This window comes from Alternaria hordeiaustralica (genome assembly GCF_023758085.1).
Source record: "Alternaria hordeiaustralica strain BMP 2776 chromosome Unknown scaffold_40, whole genome shotgun sequence".
NCBI lineage: Eukaryota > Fungi > Ascomycota > Dothideomycetes > Pleosporales > Pleosporaceae > Alternaria > Alternaria hordeiaustralica.
Window position 1 is genome coordinate 29,226 of NW_026056812.1, and position 14,656 is coordinate 43,881.

Sequence of the window (14,656 nt, forward strand, 5' to 3'; positions counted from 1 at the left end):
CTACTACTATCTACTATCTACTACTACTTTACTATATCTTTACTATGTCTACGCTTTCTAAAGCTTACTTTATTACTACTACTATTAATAGTAGCTCTATAGTTAAGTCTACTAAGTTAGACTCTACTATTAAAGCTATTATAAATAACTATAAGAACTTATCTACTAAAGAAAGTTCTATAGTTATAGAGTATCTAAATACTTTAAGAATAGTCTACTATTTAAAGAGACTAAAGTACTATAATAGTACTAGATACTCTAGTACTCTAGATCTACTACGTAAGAGTAAGATAGATCTAGAGTATTTATTTATTCTTCGCGAAAGTTCTACTACTAGCGAAGAATTACCTAGTATACTAGAAAGGCTAAATAGCTATCTAGTTTATACTAGTATTCTATTTAAAGACTATAGTAAGTACTTTCTTTTTATTTAAATTTTTTACTTTTAATACTAACTTATCTTTAGATTTAATTAAGAGTTTTTACTCTAAGTTTATTATAACGCCTAGAGACGTAGATAATATTAAATCTACTATCTCTAAAGAAGAGAATTTTAATTCTCTTAAAGAGCGTTTCTTAAAAGAAGATTTCTACTTTCTTAATAATTTAAATATATTTAATAGAACTTACTACTCTTCTAAAGAGCTAGAAGCTTTTAAGCTTTTTAAGAGTAGTAATTCTACTAAAGATTTATATATAGAGTTTAATAACTCTAAGCTAGAAGCTAGAGAATTTTTTAATACTTTAGTTTCTAACTATATTAAAAAAGATAAGAAAGAAGAAGATAAGAAAGAAGAAGAGAAGAAAGAAGAAGATTTAGATATTATGCTAGAGTAACTTTGTATTTAGAAAGATTTGTTTATTTTTTAGTATTTAGGTTTTTGTATTTAGTTATCTAAAAAGAAAGAAAAAAATAAAAAAAAAGTTTTCTTTTATATATACTACTATTAACTATTCTTTTCTACTATTTAGTTATTAACTTTTTTACTTTTTAAGTATTTAACTTTTTAAGTTTTTATCTTTTAAAGTATTTAACTTTTTAACTAATTAATATTTTAACTATTTTACTTTTTAACTTTTTAACTATTTAACTTTTTAACTATTTAACTTTATAACTATCTAACTTTTTAATTATTTAAGTTTTTAACTATTTAACCTTTTAGCTATTTAACTATTTATCTTTTTATCTTTTTATCTTTTTATCTTTTTATCTTTTTATCTTTTTATCTTTTTATATTTTTATCTTTTATCTTTTATCTTTTTATCTTTATATTTTTTATCTTTTTAACTATTTAGATATTTACCTTTTTAACTTTTTTACTATTTAGTCTTTTACCTATTTAGCTATTAAACTATTTAATTATTTAACTAGTTAACTATTTAACTATTTAACTATTTAACTATTTTACTATTTAACTACTTAACTAATAAGCTATTAGTATTACTACTATTACTTTAAAATTTAGTTTTTAAGTTAAAAGTTTTTATATTAGTTAAATAGTTTACTATTATATAATTTTAATATATTTTTAAGATATACTACTACTTAACTATACTTTTTAAAATTTCTAAGACTACTAGTAATACTACTAGTAATACTAGTAACGTTACTAGTGTTACTAGTATTACTAGTACTAGTAACTAGTAACTAGTAAATTTACTAGTAATAACTATGTAACGGATTCCCCCAACCCTGCTGCGGACGAAGAACGCAACTCTAGTGCGATGGTTTTACCAACGAGGCTACACATGCCTCTCGTTGGCAAGCGATATCGCTACAGCGGCAGATGCCTCAACACATGCCTTTGTAGTCCCTCCGTCTCAGCTTCAACTGCGCATTCGCTCGCAGACCATGCCTCCTGTCTCCTCTTTCGGCGTCGACATCCCTGTCCTCAGCTAACAGCATCTGCCTCTTTATAGCTGCTTCACTTTCCGTCGTGAGAGTACCACACCTGCACCCATACCTCATGCGCGACATTCTCGCTCTCTTTCTCTTCTTCCACATTTTCCTGCCTTTTTCCCAGTCAAACTCGAAGCTTTTCGCCTCCATATCCTCTGCGACCAACTCTATTTCTTCGTGCGGGTCGGTAGGGGCATGCATGTGGGTGAAGCGCATGTGCCTGGTCTCGATCGTGCTACAACCCAGTGCCCTCATGTGGTCGACGAAACGAGGAGGCGGTGATTGAGCACGATCACACCGATCACGGGCCGGCGCCCTGTGCTTTCTGGGTTTACCGATGCCTTTCACTTCTTCTTCACGGGCAGGACTCTCCCAACAATCGAGCATGACATATGTGTCCTGCCCCAGCGTAACAAGTTCGCCGTGACTATCACTCTCGAGAAGCACAAAGCCGCCAAGTTTCCGTTGATTAATAAACGGGCTGTGTCTCCCAGTGCACATCTCCATGGTCGGACTGGACTCGATCTGATCGCGTTGCTTCTCCGTGAGCTTGCCCGGAAAATGCATCAAAGTGACACTCGGCCAGCATCGAGCTAACCGGGCGCCTCTAGAGTAGCAACCGGGTTCGTTATACTGTATGATCTTTGTTTTCACTACCGAGGATGACAGCAGCTCCAGCTTTTGATGGAGATGGCGATGTCTGTCCATGTCGACATGCGCATCGTACGCAGATTTGTGGGTCCAGGATATCCATAGGTATAGTTCAGACGGCTGCTCTAGGACGCGACTCCAGTCACACTCTTGTACCCCGTCACACCTCTTCAGATCAATGAGAGCCCGAAGCACGGTACGCCATAGTTGATTGGACTGTGAGCTTGCGTAATGTATGCTTTCTGGCGCGGTGATTGTGATCCATTCGCATACATTCCTGGTGATGTCGGGATCGCGTGTGTCGGACATTGTTGAACGTTAGCAATTAGGCTGGTGTCTGAGAAAGCTGTTGCAATGGAAAATGTTGTTAGCTGCATGGATACTTATGCGTGCGCGAAATGTTTTCGCAACCGGAGGTACCAAGGTACACGCGTACGTTGGTACCCGCGATCGTGAGCAGTTTGTTCGCTACCGGAATCGCCAGCCAATCAGGTGGTAGATATGTGACTCGCATCTGTAGTTCGCACAACTGAACCTCATCATTGGATGGAAGCCGGCCTAGGTCTTCAGCTCGAACATCGTCACCTATGTCACCTCTTATTCCGAAATAAGAGTCCTGGGGTCGTCTCATCGAGCGTTTGAGCGTTAGTCGGACTTTTTGTGAGACATTGACAACTGTAATACCAGGACTTCCATGAAAGTACGTTCTACCCATATCTTTTATCTAACTAAACGGATTGCCATTGATGATGTTTCGCCTATTGCGGCAAACCACTCGAAATCGTTCATTTCCAATCTGACGCACACATGCTGGAAAAGAGCTGAAGTGATGGTTTGAAACGACATATTATATTCACATAAAGCTATCCTTGTGCCACTCGGCTGCATCAGGATGAAGATATGGAGGTGACTGAATAGGTCAAGGACTTGAAAAGACGCATCGACGTGAGGTTGCATCGCGAGAAGTAGACGAATTGTTCAAGAGAGTCAACACGGCAGATGCATCGCTTCCAGTGCTAAAACAGTCCCCCTTTCACGGTGTGTTGCTCCGGTGACGAGCTGATCCGGCGGTCCAGTCCCAGTAGTCACCCTCCTTGAAAGGATTAACGCTGAGCCAATAAGCGAATGCAGCAAATGCATAGGGCTCTGGTGCAGTCGTCATATCTTCAGCGGGCTTCATTCGCGGATTAGGCGGCGGGTTAGCGTGTTTCAGCACATCGAGCGCTCCGTCTAGCAAGATAGTTAGATAATTTCTTGAACGCTGGGATATTGCATGATACATACACGCTATCTTCCATGCGCCTCCCACTTCAACTTCATCCAGTGTAGTGTCGGAACCCATGACATCATGCACTGCCTCATAGAGAAACGTCAAGATTGTAGGCTGCCGATCTTGAATTTTGGCCAATGGAGTCACAGGTCCATTTCTCTGGTGGATTGAATGAGAGGAAAATGCTTTGGTCGTTTGAAAGGCAGAAGGACAGAATGTAACCGTTAGTCTTGTCTTGCTTGACTGTAGAAAGCGTGTTTCGGGACCTTTGGGCGAGTTATCGTACGTGAGACCTAGAATTCTGCCTGAATTACACAGATGTCGATGTCGATTTGAGTAGATGCCATTGCTGTTCGGGCTCGGAAGAAGGCAAAGAATGTGTTATTGATGTCGAAGGTTGAGGTTCGTTTCTCGTGAAATGCCGTTTTTGCTTCAACGTCATCGGTGGTCAGGCTGGTCAACCTGTGATTATAATATTCGACTCGCATTTTATTCCCGATATCTTCTTGCACATTCTGAACGCTCGTATGTAATATGTATGTATATAAACGATTGCATCAAGAAAGCTTCCGTTTGACGTGTTACCGATGGCCTTTGGAGACGAAGTCCGTTAGGCTGTGGGTGACTCTGAAAGACCACCGATTCAAACTTTTCCAATCCCCACAATGTACACGCCCAAAGTCACTCGCGAGAACGCCATGAGTCCTCGCGTGAAGCCCATCGGCGATAGTAAAAAGCTATGCGCGTAGCTTCCATACGGGCGCGATGGAGTAGTCTATCAAGTGCACCAGTCCTTCAGTTCCAACATCCACTCAAGCCAGCTCCAGTTCAATCAGCGAATCCAAACTATGCGGATGCCGCCAAACCCCCATCACCTTCAACCCCGCTTCTTCATACATCCTGCGATGCTCCTCTTCCGTCCGATGTCTTGCCCCCAGACTAGCCATGAGCTCCCAGTCCAGACAGGCTACCACGTATTAGCAACCCATCACAATACCACATTGGAGAAGGCGGAAGAACTTACTCTGCACCCAATGCGCACCCTGATCCGGCACGACGAAGTCGTTAACGAGAACCTTGGAATACCCCTTCGTCATCGCCGGCACAATCGCTTTCAGAATCTGGGAGTTGATCTCATCGTTCCAGTCTTGGATGATGGAATGCAGATAGTACGCCCGCGCACCCTTGACAGGCTGCTCCGTCATAAAGTCATGCGGCATAGCCTTTGCACCAGGCCCCAATTTCGCCAATTCCACAATCTCAGGCCTATCCTGCAACACCAACCCCCCCGGTAACCGTCCCTCAAACGCCCCCCTCAGCCCCTCAACATCATGACCACTCCCACCCCCCACATCAACAAGAAACGTCTTCCCCGCCTCCGCCCCCTCAACCAACCTCTCCCTTACCGGATAATGTCCCGCCTCAAACCACCTCGGCCTCCCTTTACTCCAACTCCCCATCATACTCGCAAACCTCCGCCCCATCTCAGGATTCCGGCGCTGCATGTACTCAAAGTAATGACTCCCTTTACAATTGTAAGTGTGCTGGAACGGCGCATCAAGACCGCTATCAGGACACTTCCAGTCCCTTTCTGAGAAATAAGATTTCATGGAGTGGTGCACAGGCTGGAAGTCTTCCGCGATGAACAGGATAGAGTCTTGATACGCTTGCTCAGCAAACGCCCTAGACGTAGGTGTATTAGCGAAAGTATCAGGGCCGGTCTCGCGGACTGTGCCCATGGCGGCGAGGTGGCGTAGCATGCGTGCGACGATGACGGGGTCGACGTTTTTGGAGCAGTTTTTAGAGCATTGTTTTGCGATGGAGTGGCTGCTGGCTCCGGTTTCTGGGACTGAGTGCATGGCTTGGAAGAGCTGTATCTCGACGGCTAGCCAGAGCGTGGTTAGGTGGGTGGGTTGGGCCCAGAGTATGTGTAGCATGTTTTCGGATGGGTGGCTGGCTTCTGCGATGAGGCTATGGCATGCGTCTAGTAAGCCTTCTCTTGCGCCGCTTTGGCCATTTTTGAAGCCGGTGCTGAGGGAGGCGATGTTGTCGAGCAGGGAGAGAGCAGCTTTGGTCGGAGTCGGATCGGCGGCCATGATTAAGTTTGGGGAAATCGAGGGTTGCAATAGTTGGGAGGCAAAGAGCACCAGCCTTGCGCTTTGACAGTCGCGACAAGTAGTCGGGATAATAGCCCAGTCGTACAACACTTGTGCCCCTCATCCGTCGGACGAACTTGTGCCGAACTGTTGGCAGCATGGCACGGCAGGTGGCACCCGCGAAGCGTGGCGAGGCTGCATGTCAGCATGATGGCCCAAGTCCAGAACCCCCAATCCAGGACGTTATCCACGTTGTGCCCACGTTTGTGATCCTTCCATCCTTGCGTCAGCCACTGAGGCACCAGCTAGCCTATCTGGACCACTGCGTGACAAAGGGATTGCCTGTTTCGCGATGAAATCGTTTGTAATCATGTCGCACCACCAAGACGTTGAGGGACTGTTCAGTGATTGAGACATCGTAATATCGGGGTATCATTTGAATCATAAACTAATCATCTTTTTGACCTTACGTGGTCTTTTGCCGCTTCTTCGCTTTGGAAAGCGCCGATGTTATGGCAGCGAGCTCTTTCTCCACCACCTCATCGTCTTCGCTTTTGTCATCATCGTCGACTGCTTCGTCAACGTCGACGGCTTCTAGTGTTGTGCCACCTTCTTCGTCGTCGTCCGATACCTCTTCCTCATCATCGTCCTCGCCATCCACTTGTAGGCCATCATCGTCACTGAACCCACTAAAGTCGCTATCGTAGTCGGACTCGTCTTGTTTCGTACCAGCCTTCTCACCGGCCTCGCTCTCACCACCTCGCTTCCGCTTCTTGCTCATCTCACCGAGCTTGCCTTCGCGCTTCGCGTTGATGGGTCCGCTCACTGCTTCCTCACCCTCCTTGTATGGTGGTGGAGTGAACCAAGGAAGCTTTCCTCTTATCCAGTCGTTCAAAACCATCTTCGCAGCGCCGTCAATATCAGCTTCACCGCCCTTCAACAGACGGCCGCTCTTGCGGCACAGGTTTTCCAGGAAAGCGACAGCATCGCCTTTGTAATCTGAATCCTTGATGTCGTACGTTCGTTGAAGATGTCGCGGTTGTACCCGCTTTAGAACCTCTTCGATGTACTGTGCTGGGTACTCGACGTTCTCGACACGTACACTACCGCGAAGGAGTAGATCTGTATCGGTGTCGTTCTGGTTTGGTGGTACGATACCAGGACAGTCGATCATGTAGATGCGCTTCATCAGGGTAATGTATTGCCAGACCTTGGTTTCGCCAGCGATGGGCGCGACAACGCATACCTTCTTCTTTCGCAGAGTGTTGATGATGGACGATTTACCGGTGTTCGGGTAGCCAACCATACCCACGGAGACCTGTTTACGGTCGCTGTGGAGAGAGCTGAACTGGCGGAGAAGGGCGATCAAAGAACCCTTACCGAAGCTGTTGTTGATGGAGGCGTGGAAAGCAAGAGTCGGGAACTCTTTGCTGAGATGACGAACCCATGCAGCCTGTCAAGTGTCAGTGCGTGGTCATTGACTTGACATGATATAATGCGTCGACGACGGAATGTGCGAAATATTACTAAGAGTACCGCCATGAAGCTGCGAGTGCAGAGACGGTCCTCAACTCAAACAAATCACGCGTGACTCTATTGATCGGCAACCAAGACGGTTACCAATCGACCCGCGATCAAGACGATCTTAGGCCAGCGAGCCACTTTTGCTCTTCCCAACTTGTAACAGAACCGTATTCATGGAATAGGAAAAGGTCCTTGACTTAAGGAGGGTGTGATTGGTGTAGGGGGTAGAGAGGGGGTGTGGACTTACAGCAACCTTGGAGGGAACAAGATCGACCTTGTTGAGCACAAAGACTAGATGCTTGTGAGGTGCCTCGGTGCGGATGTACTTTTCGACGGAGCGGCAGCGGGTACCGTCAGGGTCACGGGCGTCTAGGACATGGAGAATGACATCGGAAGAATCAATGACCTGGAGTATGTTAGATATGGCTTGCGAGAGGCGATGCTTGTAAGCTTACCTTGTATAGCTCGTTCCAGATACGCTTCGATGTACCCTTCATGAAAATGAACTCGCGCGCAGACGTAAGCTCGCCGTTGGGGTTGTCGGCAAAGGACTCGTTCTGCTCTGCCTCGCCAGACGTGCCCGAGAGCAGCTTGGCGTTCTCGAGGCGCTCCACGTAGGTCTCGTGCATGCTGCCTGTGCGACCAGCCAGATCCTCAATGGAGCTGAAGTCGAGCTTCGGGCGCTTCCGTTGGGCCTTGGGGCCGAATGTCTCTGAGAAAGGCTGGCTGCCAACGGCGATCTTGGCCGCGTGCTGCTTGAGACCTGGGATCTGTCCTGGTGTCTCGATCAAGCTCATGGGGAGCTTGTTGCGCTTCATCAGGAACGTGGTAGGGTCCGAAGACTGCGCCTCCACGGCCGAGCGGAAGCTGTCGAGGGCATCTTGCGATATCACTCGCGTGTTGTTAAACCACTTCCTGTTGGGCTCGACGCGGGCGACAGGTGCAGCGCGGTTCTGGTAGACGGCGGCTTTGGTAATGTCTCCCTTGGCATTGCGCTCCGCTGTGCCACCTGTAAGGCGCTTGAGGAGCTTCACCTTCTTCGCATCACTACAAAACTATCAGTATACCTGTACATAAAGACCCTGGCGCAAAAAGATTGCGCAACGTACCGGTAGAAGTTGGCGCCCTTGGTCTTGACGTTTCCCATGCCATCGCCCGTCTTGCCCTCGCGCTCCTTGCGGTTGTACTCTTTCTTCTGGACACCCATGGCGACTGCTTCCTGTGGTGTTGGCGGGTTGGGAAGAGTGAAGAGTAGAGTTCGCGAGGCATGGGCAACTTTTTTTGAGAGGCGGGAGCTAGCCAGAGTGGGGCCAAGGGGCTTGGCGCCGACAATTTCGAAGCAGGCGCGACGACACCGCAGCAGCACCTCCGCATCGCCGCATTCGAGTGCACGAGGCAGGAACACCGCCATGCCGCCCAGGATACCCGTCCGACCCTCTGCCGCCGCTAATGGCTGGAGCAGCAGTCTGTGTGTGCGTGCCTTCTCCTCCACACCTTCCGCTCTCGCCCTCGGTCCGCAGTCGCCAAACTACATCGACGTGCCGAAGCCGCTGCAGCCCACCTACCCAGCCAAGCCCGCAGTAAAGGGCCACCTCCCCATTCCAAGAGACGTCTTCAAGACAAGGAATAAGCACCCGAAGGAGTCGGACATCTTCCTCGACCGGAGTACGAAGGAGCCCAAAGACGTCAAGGCCCCCGGACCATACAGCCGGGATGTCGACTACCGGTTATACAAGCAGAGGCTGGCAGAGAAGCGGAGAGAGAATTTGAAGGAGGGTGTCAAGGCGCTGCACGAGCGAAAGGTCACATCAGAGGCCGAGTACATGGCCAAGATCCAGGCCATCGGTGCGAAAAGGCGGGAATTGGCCACGGCACCACGGCGCGAAGTCGACATTCTGACAGAAACATCCGTCGCCAAGGGCATCCGTGACTTCCTCACCGACAGCCTGCCTCCGCGGCCCGACATCACAAAGGCCCGGAGCCGAGCATACCAGCGCCGAGTAGCCCGGATACAAGAAATCCGCGCCTCTCGCCTACACGATCTATACACCAACGCGCGAAAGTTCATCGTGGACGAACAACAATTAGACGAGGCGATAGAAAAGGTCTTCGGGTCTGATGAGCAGCCTGTTGCCTGGGACGCCAGGGGAGTCATGGGTCCAAGAGAAGACGGCAGGAACGGTCTCAGCCCATGGGACGGTCCCCTGCCCGAGGGTGTCGGCGACATGCTCAACAAGCTCAAGGGTGGCGAGGGTGTTGGCCTTGCCAAAGAGCGCGTCAAGAAGGTGGCCGAGGAGCTTACTGGTGGTAAGATGTAGGCTCAGTGCAGAGCTATGTATCATATACTTCATGTGTATACCAATATTTTGGACGTCTCGATGATTTTTGGCACGCCTTCTCACTTTGATCAATCACCGTGGTCCACCTTTCACTCCGGACCTGGGCATGCGTCGCCAATAGCGGACAGCGAGCTAGACTGCTCAAGCACTAGTGAGGTGAAGGAGACACAGCGGTCCGTTATCTTCCACTCAACATTGTCATTTCGCGACTTCCAGCAAACGAACGAAATACATTCTAACCCACATGTCTTGGCCTAATCACCGCGACCGATCGCATTGGTAGTCTTCTGATTGCATCCACCGCTCTCGCACCGTCGGTCAGTCACGCCTGCCTTCTCTAGGTCAATGACTTCGAGTACCCACCCGGGTCGTGACCAAACTCTACTTGAAGCGTTTGTCAAGGCTCCCGACTTTACCTCTGCGAAGGCGTTATCAGCGCTAGACCAGCGAGCGTGATCCATGGACCCATAACTTGCTCATACACTCATACATCTACTTCTCCACATTCTCTCACAGAACCCCTTCACAAGATTCACTCACTCCCTACCTGGGCGTCAATTCCCACACCACCATTCAATACCATCGATTGCCCCAAGCCCACCACTCTCTCTCTCCACCCAGTCTCTACCTCGATCTCCTCGCCCATCATGAAACTCCTCGCCCTAATCCTCGTCTTCCTGCTTTCCGTCCTCACCACCGCGACCCCCCTCGCGACCCCCCTCCCCGACGACACCCCCGCCTCCACCCAAGGCAGCAAGCCCAAACACGACCCCCTGACCCAAACCCCCGCCCACGAACGCCGCGGCGTAGCCTACAACGATGTCGCCTACAACAAGCTCTTCCAAGGCGATGGAACCCACGTCACCTGGCGCTTCAACTGGGACTCCTCATCCGCCCTCTCACCTGCCTGGTTCCGCTTCATCCCCATGCTGCATTCACTGCGCGACGATCATACGGGAAGGTGGAAAGACAATGCGGAGGCGATGGCGAGGAAGAATTTCGAGGATAACGGGTTTGCGACGTGGTTGATGGGGTTTAATGAGCCGGATAACTGCATGTAAGTACAGTCTTTGCTTTCGGTGAGAATAGGTGTGTGTGTGTGTGTGTGTGTGTCCGAGGTTGTGCTGATTACAGTAAAAGTCCTGACGCAGGCGGCTCTTGCATCGACGTCCCCACCGCTGTCGCTGGTTGGAAGAAACACATGGAACCGCTCTCCAACTTCAACAGCGCGATGTATCTCGGTTCGCCCGCTGTCACTAATGCCGCAGCCTCTGATACCACGGGTCTGGGCTGGCTGGCCAAGTTTCTGGAAGCGTGCGATGGATGCACCATTGACTTTATCAACATCCACTGGTACGTCCCTGTTCTTCTTCAAAGTTCTCCCTCCCGAGGTCCAGCTCACGCGCAGCCTCACTAATTGCAAACCCCCAGGTACAACACCCTCCCCAACTCCGCCCAAAACTTCAAAGACCACATCGCCAACGCGCGCAAAGTCGCCAAGGGCCTCCCCATCTGGGTCACCGAATTCCGCGCCGAAGGCACCGACGACGAGATCAGGAACTTTCTGGACGACGTCATGCCGTGGATGGATAATTCGCAGGATATCCATCGTTATGCGTACTTCATGGCGAGACCGGGCAAGGGCATGCTGGTGAACGATGCGGGTGATGGGTTGAGTGATATCGGGAAGGAGTTTGCGTTTTTTCATAAGCATGAGAGTGAGAAGGATGGGAAGGGGAAGAGTGCCGGGAAGGGGTGGGATGGGAGTAGGTGGTGGGAGGGGGATAAGTGAAGGTTGGGATGGGAAGGGGGGATTTTGGGGACGTTGGGAGGGGGGTAGAGGTGTGCATCTAGACCAAGGATCTGGAAGGCTTGGGATGGAGAGTCAGATCTCATTCCCCATTTCTCTTACCATCTCCATCATCTTCTATATCTAACAACACGTATCTATCCTTCACTCCCCGGACTTCAAGGCTGTCCAGTTGCCTTGACGTGATGCCGATAGCTTGCGCGTAGCTTCCAATCGGGCGCCTCTCGGATTGTTGAGAGACCCGTAAATAACCTAGTCTTCGCAGCGCTAAATTCATCTCCTACTCGGTCTAGGTCGTGTTAACAGCAGACCTTAGAATTTCCGACGTTCTCGTTAGTACGACAAGGCGCAACGAGGTCTCTGGTTACCGACCCCGCTCTTGGCAAACGTGGGGCCTTGCCCAGCCCCCAACACAGCCTAGCTTCGCTCATCTCTCGACGATAACGCAGGAACGATAACAACTCCATGACTACTCGCAGCACAAGCTTCACACCTTCCTCATATATACGTGGCCAAGGAAGTGAACATGCACGATGTCGTGATGCTACATGAGGAGACACGGCTCGTCACCGGCGATATGTCAGATCAAAATGCCCGCGGATGTAAGCGGAGGAGTTGGGCGACGGCAAGAGTGGGACGGGTGAAAGTATAAAGGTACAAGTAGTACAAGGTGTACAGCATCGAGTCTTTTGTTTGTTGACAGTCAATCATCATGCGGTTCTGTGACTTTGTAATTGCTGCTTCTTTAAGCGTGGTCGGCAACGCCGCACCCACAGCTTCCCAACCACGTCAAGCAACAACCGCTAGCGAACGACTCGGTCTAACATGGCTAGGCGGTAACAGCAGCCTCCCCAAAGTCCTGTACGTGCAACGCGAAATCCCAACATCCACATCCCCATCTAAACCGCCCACAGCGTCCTCTTCACCGGCGGCACCATAGCCGGCGGCTCCATCTACGGCGCGCTTGACGACACGCAATACGGGCAGCTCAGCCAAACCGGCGAAGACATCATAGCACGCAACCCGTACCTGCTCAACAACACGCAACTCGCCGTGTCCAACTGGACCACCGAAGACGATGGCTCCACCGGCACAAACGACGCTCTAGTCATGAACATGACGCGCTTCGCACACGACGCGCTCTGTTCACCCGACAGCGACATCGTAGGCGCAGTATACACGCACGGCACGAATTCGCTCGAAGAAACCGCATTCCTCATGGACTCACTGATCAACTGCGGGAAACCCATCGTCGGGACAGGCAGTATGCGACCCTTCACCCACCTCTCCTGGGACGGAGAAGCGAATTTCTTCGACGCAGTCATGCTAGCTGCGAGTCCCGAGTCGCGGAATAGAGGACTCATGGTAGCGTTCAACGCACGCATCATACCTGGGTATTGGGTAACGAAATTGCATTCGACCAATCCGGATGCTTTTGGTCCTACGTCTGGTGGTGATTTGGGCATCTTCATTAACAGTTTACCGGTTTTCTTCAATACACCGAGTCAGCCGCTGTGGAAGTACTATTTCGATGTGGGGACTGTGAGTGCGTATCCGACGTATCCGACGTTGCCGAAGGTGGATATACTGTACGCGGCCCGCGAGTTTGATGGAAAGTTGGTACTGGATGCGCACGCTAACGGCGCGGACGGTGTTGTTATTGCCGGGACTGGAAATGGTGGTGTGCCGAATGGCGGAGACGAGATTGCTGAGGCGATGGAGAAAGGGCTTCAAGTCGTTGTTGGGACCCGCAGTCCGCATGGGCCGTCGAGTCCAGCGCGGACACCTTCGTTTGCGAAGTCAGGCTTTGTGCATCCTATTCAAGCGCGGATAATGTTGCAGCTGGCGATTGCGAGTGGGATGAATATGAATCAGACGATTGATGTGTTTGAAGGGGGATTCAGGAAGGCCATTGGACAGCCTTGGAGCCCGGGGAGTTGAGGATAGAGACGTAGAAAGTGGGAAGCAGTAGTCTTTCAGCGTCACTCACAGCTTAACAGACCCGTATCCAAGGGCCACCGGCAGCACGTCAGAGGTTGAAGATGATGGGGGTTTGGCGGCATCCGCATATTCTGGATTCGTTAATTGAGCTTGAGCTGGCGTGAGAAGATGGGGGAGTCTGGGTATAATGATGATGATGATGATGATGATATTGGTCTAACGCCTTATGTAACCTCCCAGGGGGCATTCCGGCGGGCACCGCCGATGGTAGGAGTCTGGGTATGATCGCGGATAGGTGCATAGCTTCATTGGCTAATTTACGCCCTGTAGTCGTCTTCGACTTCACACTCTTTTTTTCTAGTTGGAACAGAACCTTAGAAGGCTCATAAATCCCAGCACTCGTTGAAGTTCCAATGCTATATCACAAAGCCGCACGACGACATTGTGCGCTTTTACGGCTGAGATCAGAGCCTTGCAACCTTGGAGGGTTGAGATCAACGATCTGCAATCACGTGTGCGCATCTACCGCGCCGCAATCTTACCCCGCATCGTGCAACCACACCTGGCCCTTCTTACTTCTCTCATCAACACATTCAACAATTTGTGAATTGTTGAACTCCGCCTGGGTCCTTGCCGAGGTGGTATGAACAACCAGAGTTGTAGCAATGGCTACAGAGCTTTGCAGCATCTGCTCACAACTTATCCCACAGTCTTGGAATCCGAAATCCTCAAGATTATATACCGAAGGGTATGACGAGTGGCATACGATTGGCTCCTATACAGAGACTGTGGTCAGGGCTCTCAGTCTTGGGCCTGGCCGCCGTGGTTGCGGTGGATGCGCATTCTTTTGTGCTATCCTTCAAGGTCCAAAGGATTCGAGTTCAAGCAGTATGAGGCTATCAGACGAAACCATTCTCGAGTTTACTGGCAGATTTCTACATGTTAAAACACCAAATCAAGTAGACGGTGGCTTCTATGAACATACGATACCATGGGTTTTGTGTACAACGAATGAAAAGAACGGTGGGCGACTCTTTGGATGCGCTATGTGGCACGTTGAACTAAAGCAGATCTAGATCGAAATACCCACGAGCATGTATCCGCTAAAGCCCCAATACACAATTA

The 14,656-nt window shown here is 49.6% G+C and overlaps 4 protein-coding genes across 4 annotated transcripts; 2 read left to right on the forward strand and 2 right to left on the reverse strand.

Moving 5' to 3' along the window:
* Positions 1–3,584: 3,584 nt before the first annotated feature.
* On the reverse strand, positions 3,585–5,917 carry J4E84_010361 (uncharacterized protein; the record flags this gene model as incomplete). The annotated part of the gene is made up of 3 exons (XM_049392916.1): positions 3,585–3,781; positions 3,836–3,904; positions 4,846–5,917. The coding sequence occupies 3 exons, from the start codon at positions 5,915–5,917 to the stop codon at positions 3,585–3,587; spliced, it is 1,338 nt and encodes a 445-aa protein (XP_049239310.1).
* Positions 5,918–6,383: 466 nt separating this feature from the next.
* Positions 6,384–8,648, reverse strand: NOG2 (GTPase required for pre-60S ribosomal subunit nuclear export and maturation; the record flags this gene model as incomplete). Its single annotated transcript, XM_049392917.1, has 4 exons — positions 6,384–7,370; positions 7,689–7,847; positions 7,897–8,488; positions 8,551–8,648. 4 exons carry the CDS (start codon positions 8,646–8,648, stop codon positions 6,384–6,386), a joined length of 1,836 nt encoding a protein of 611 aa, XP_049239311.1.
* A 202-nt stretch (positions 8,649–8,850) lies between these two features.
* Positions 8,851–9,759, forward strand: J4E84_010363 (uncharacterized protein; the record flags this gene model as incomplete). The annotated part of the gene is made up of 1 exon (XM_049392918.1): positions 8,851–9,759. The coding sequence occupies one exon, from the start codon at positions 8,851–8,853 to the stop codon at positions 9,757–9,759; it is 909 nt and encodes a 302-aa protein (XP_049239312.1).
* A 668-nt stretch (positions 9,760–10,427) lies between these two features.
* On the forward strand, positions 10,428–13,531 carry J4E84_010364 (uncharacterized protein; the record flags this gene model as incomplete). The annotated part of the gene is made up of 5 exons (XM_049392919.1): positions 10,428–10,837; positions 10,921–11,133; positions 11,212–11,444; positions 12,424–12,451; positions 12,505–13,531. 5 exons carry the CDS (start codon positions 10,428–10,430, stop codon positions 13,529–13,531), a joined length of 1,911 nt encoding a protein of 636 aa, XP_049239313.1.
* Between the last annotated feature and the right edge of the window lie 1,125 nt (positions 13,532–14,656).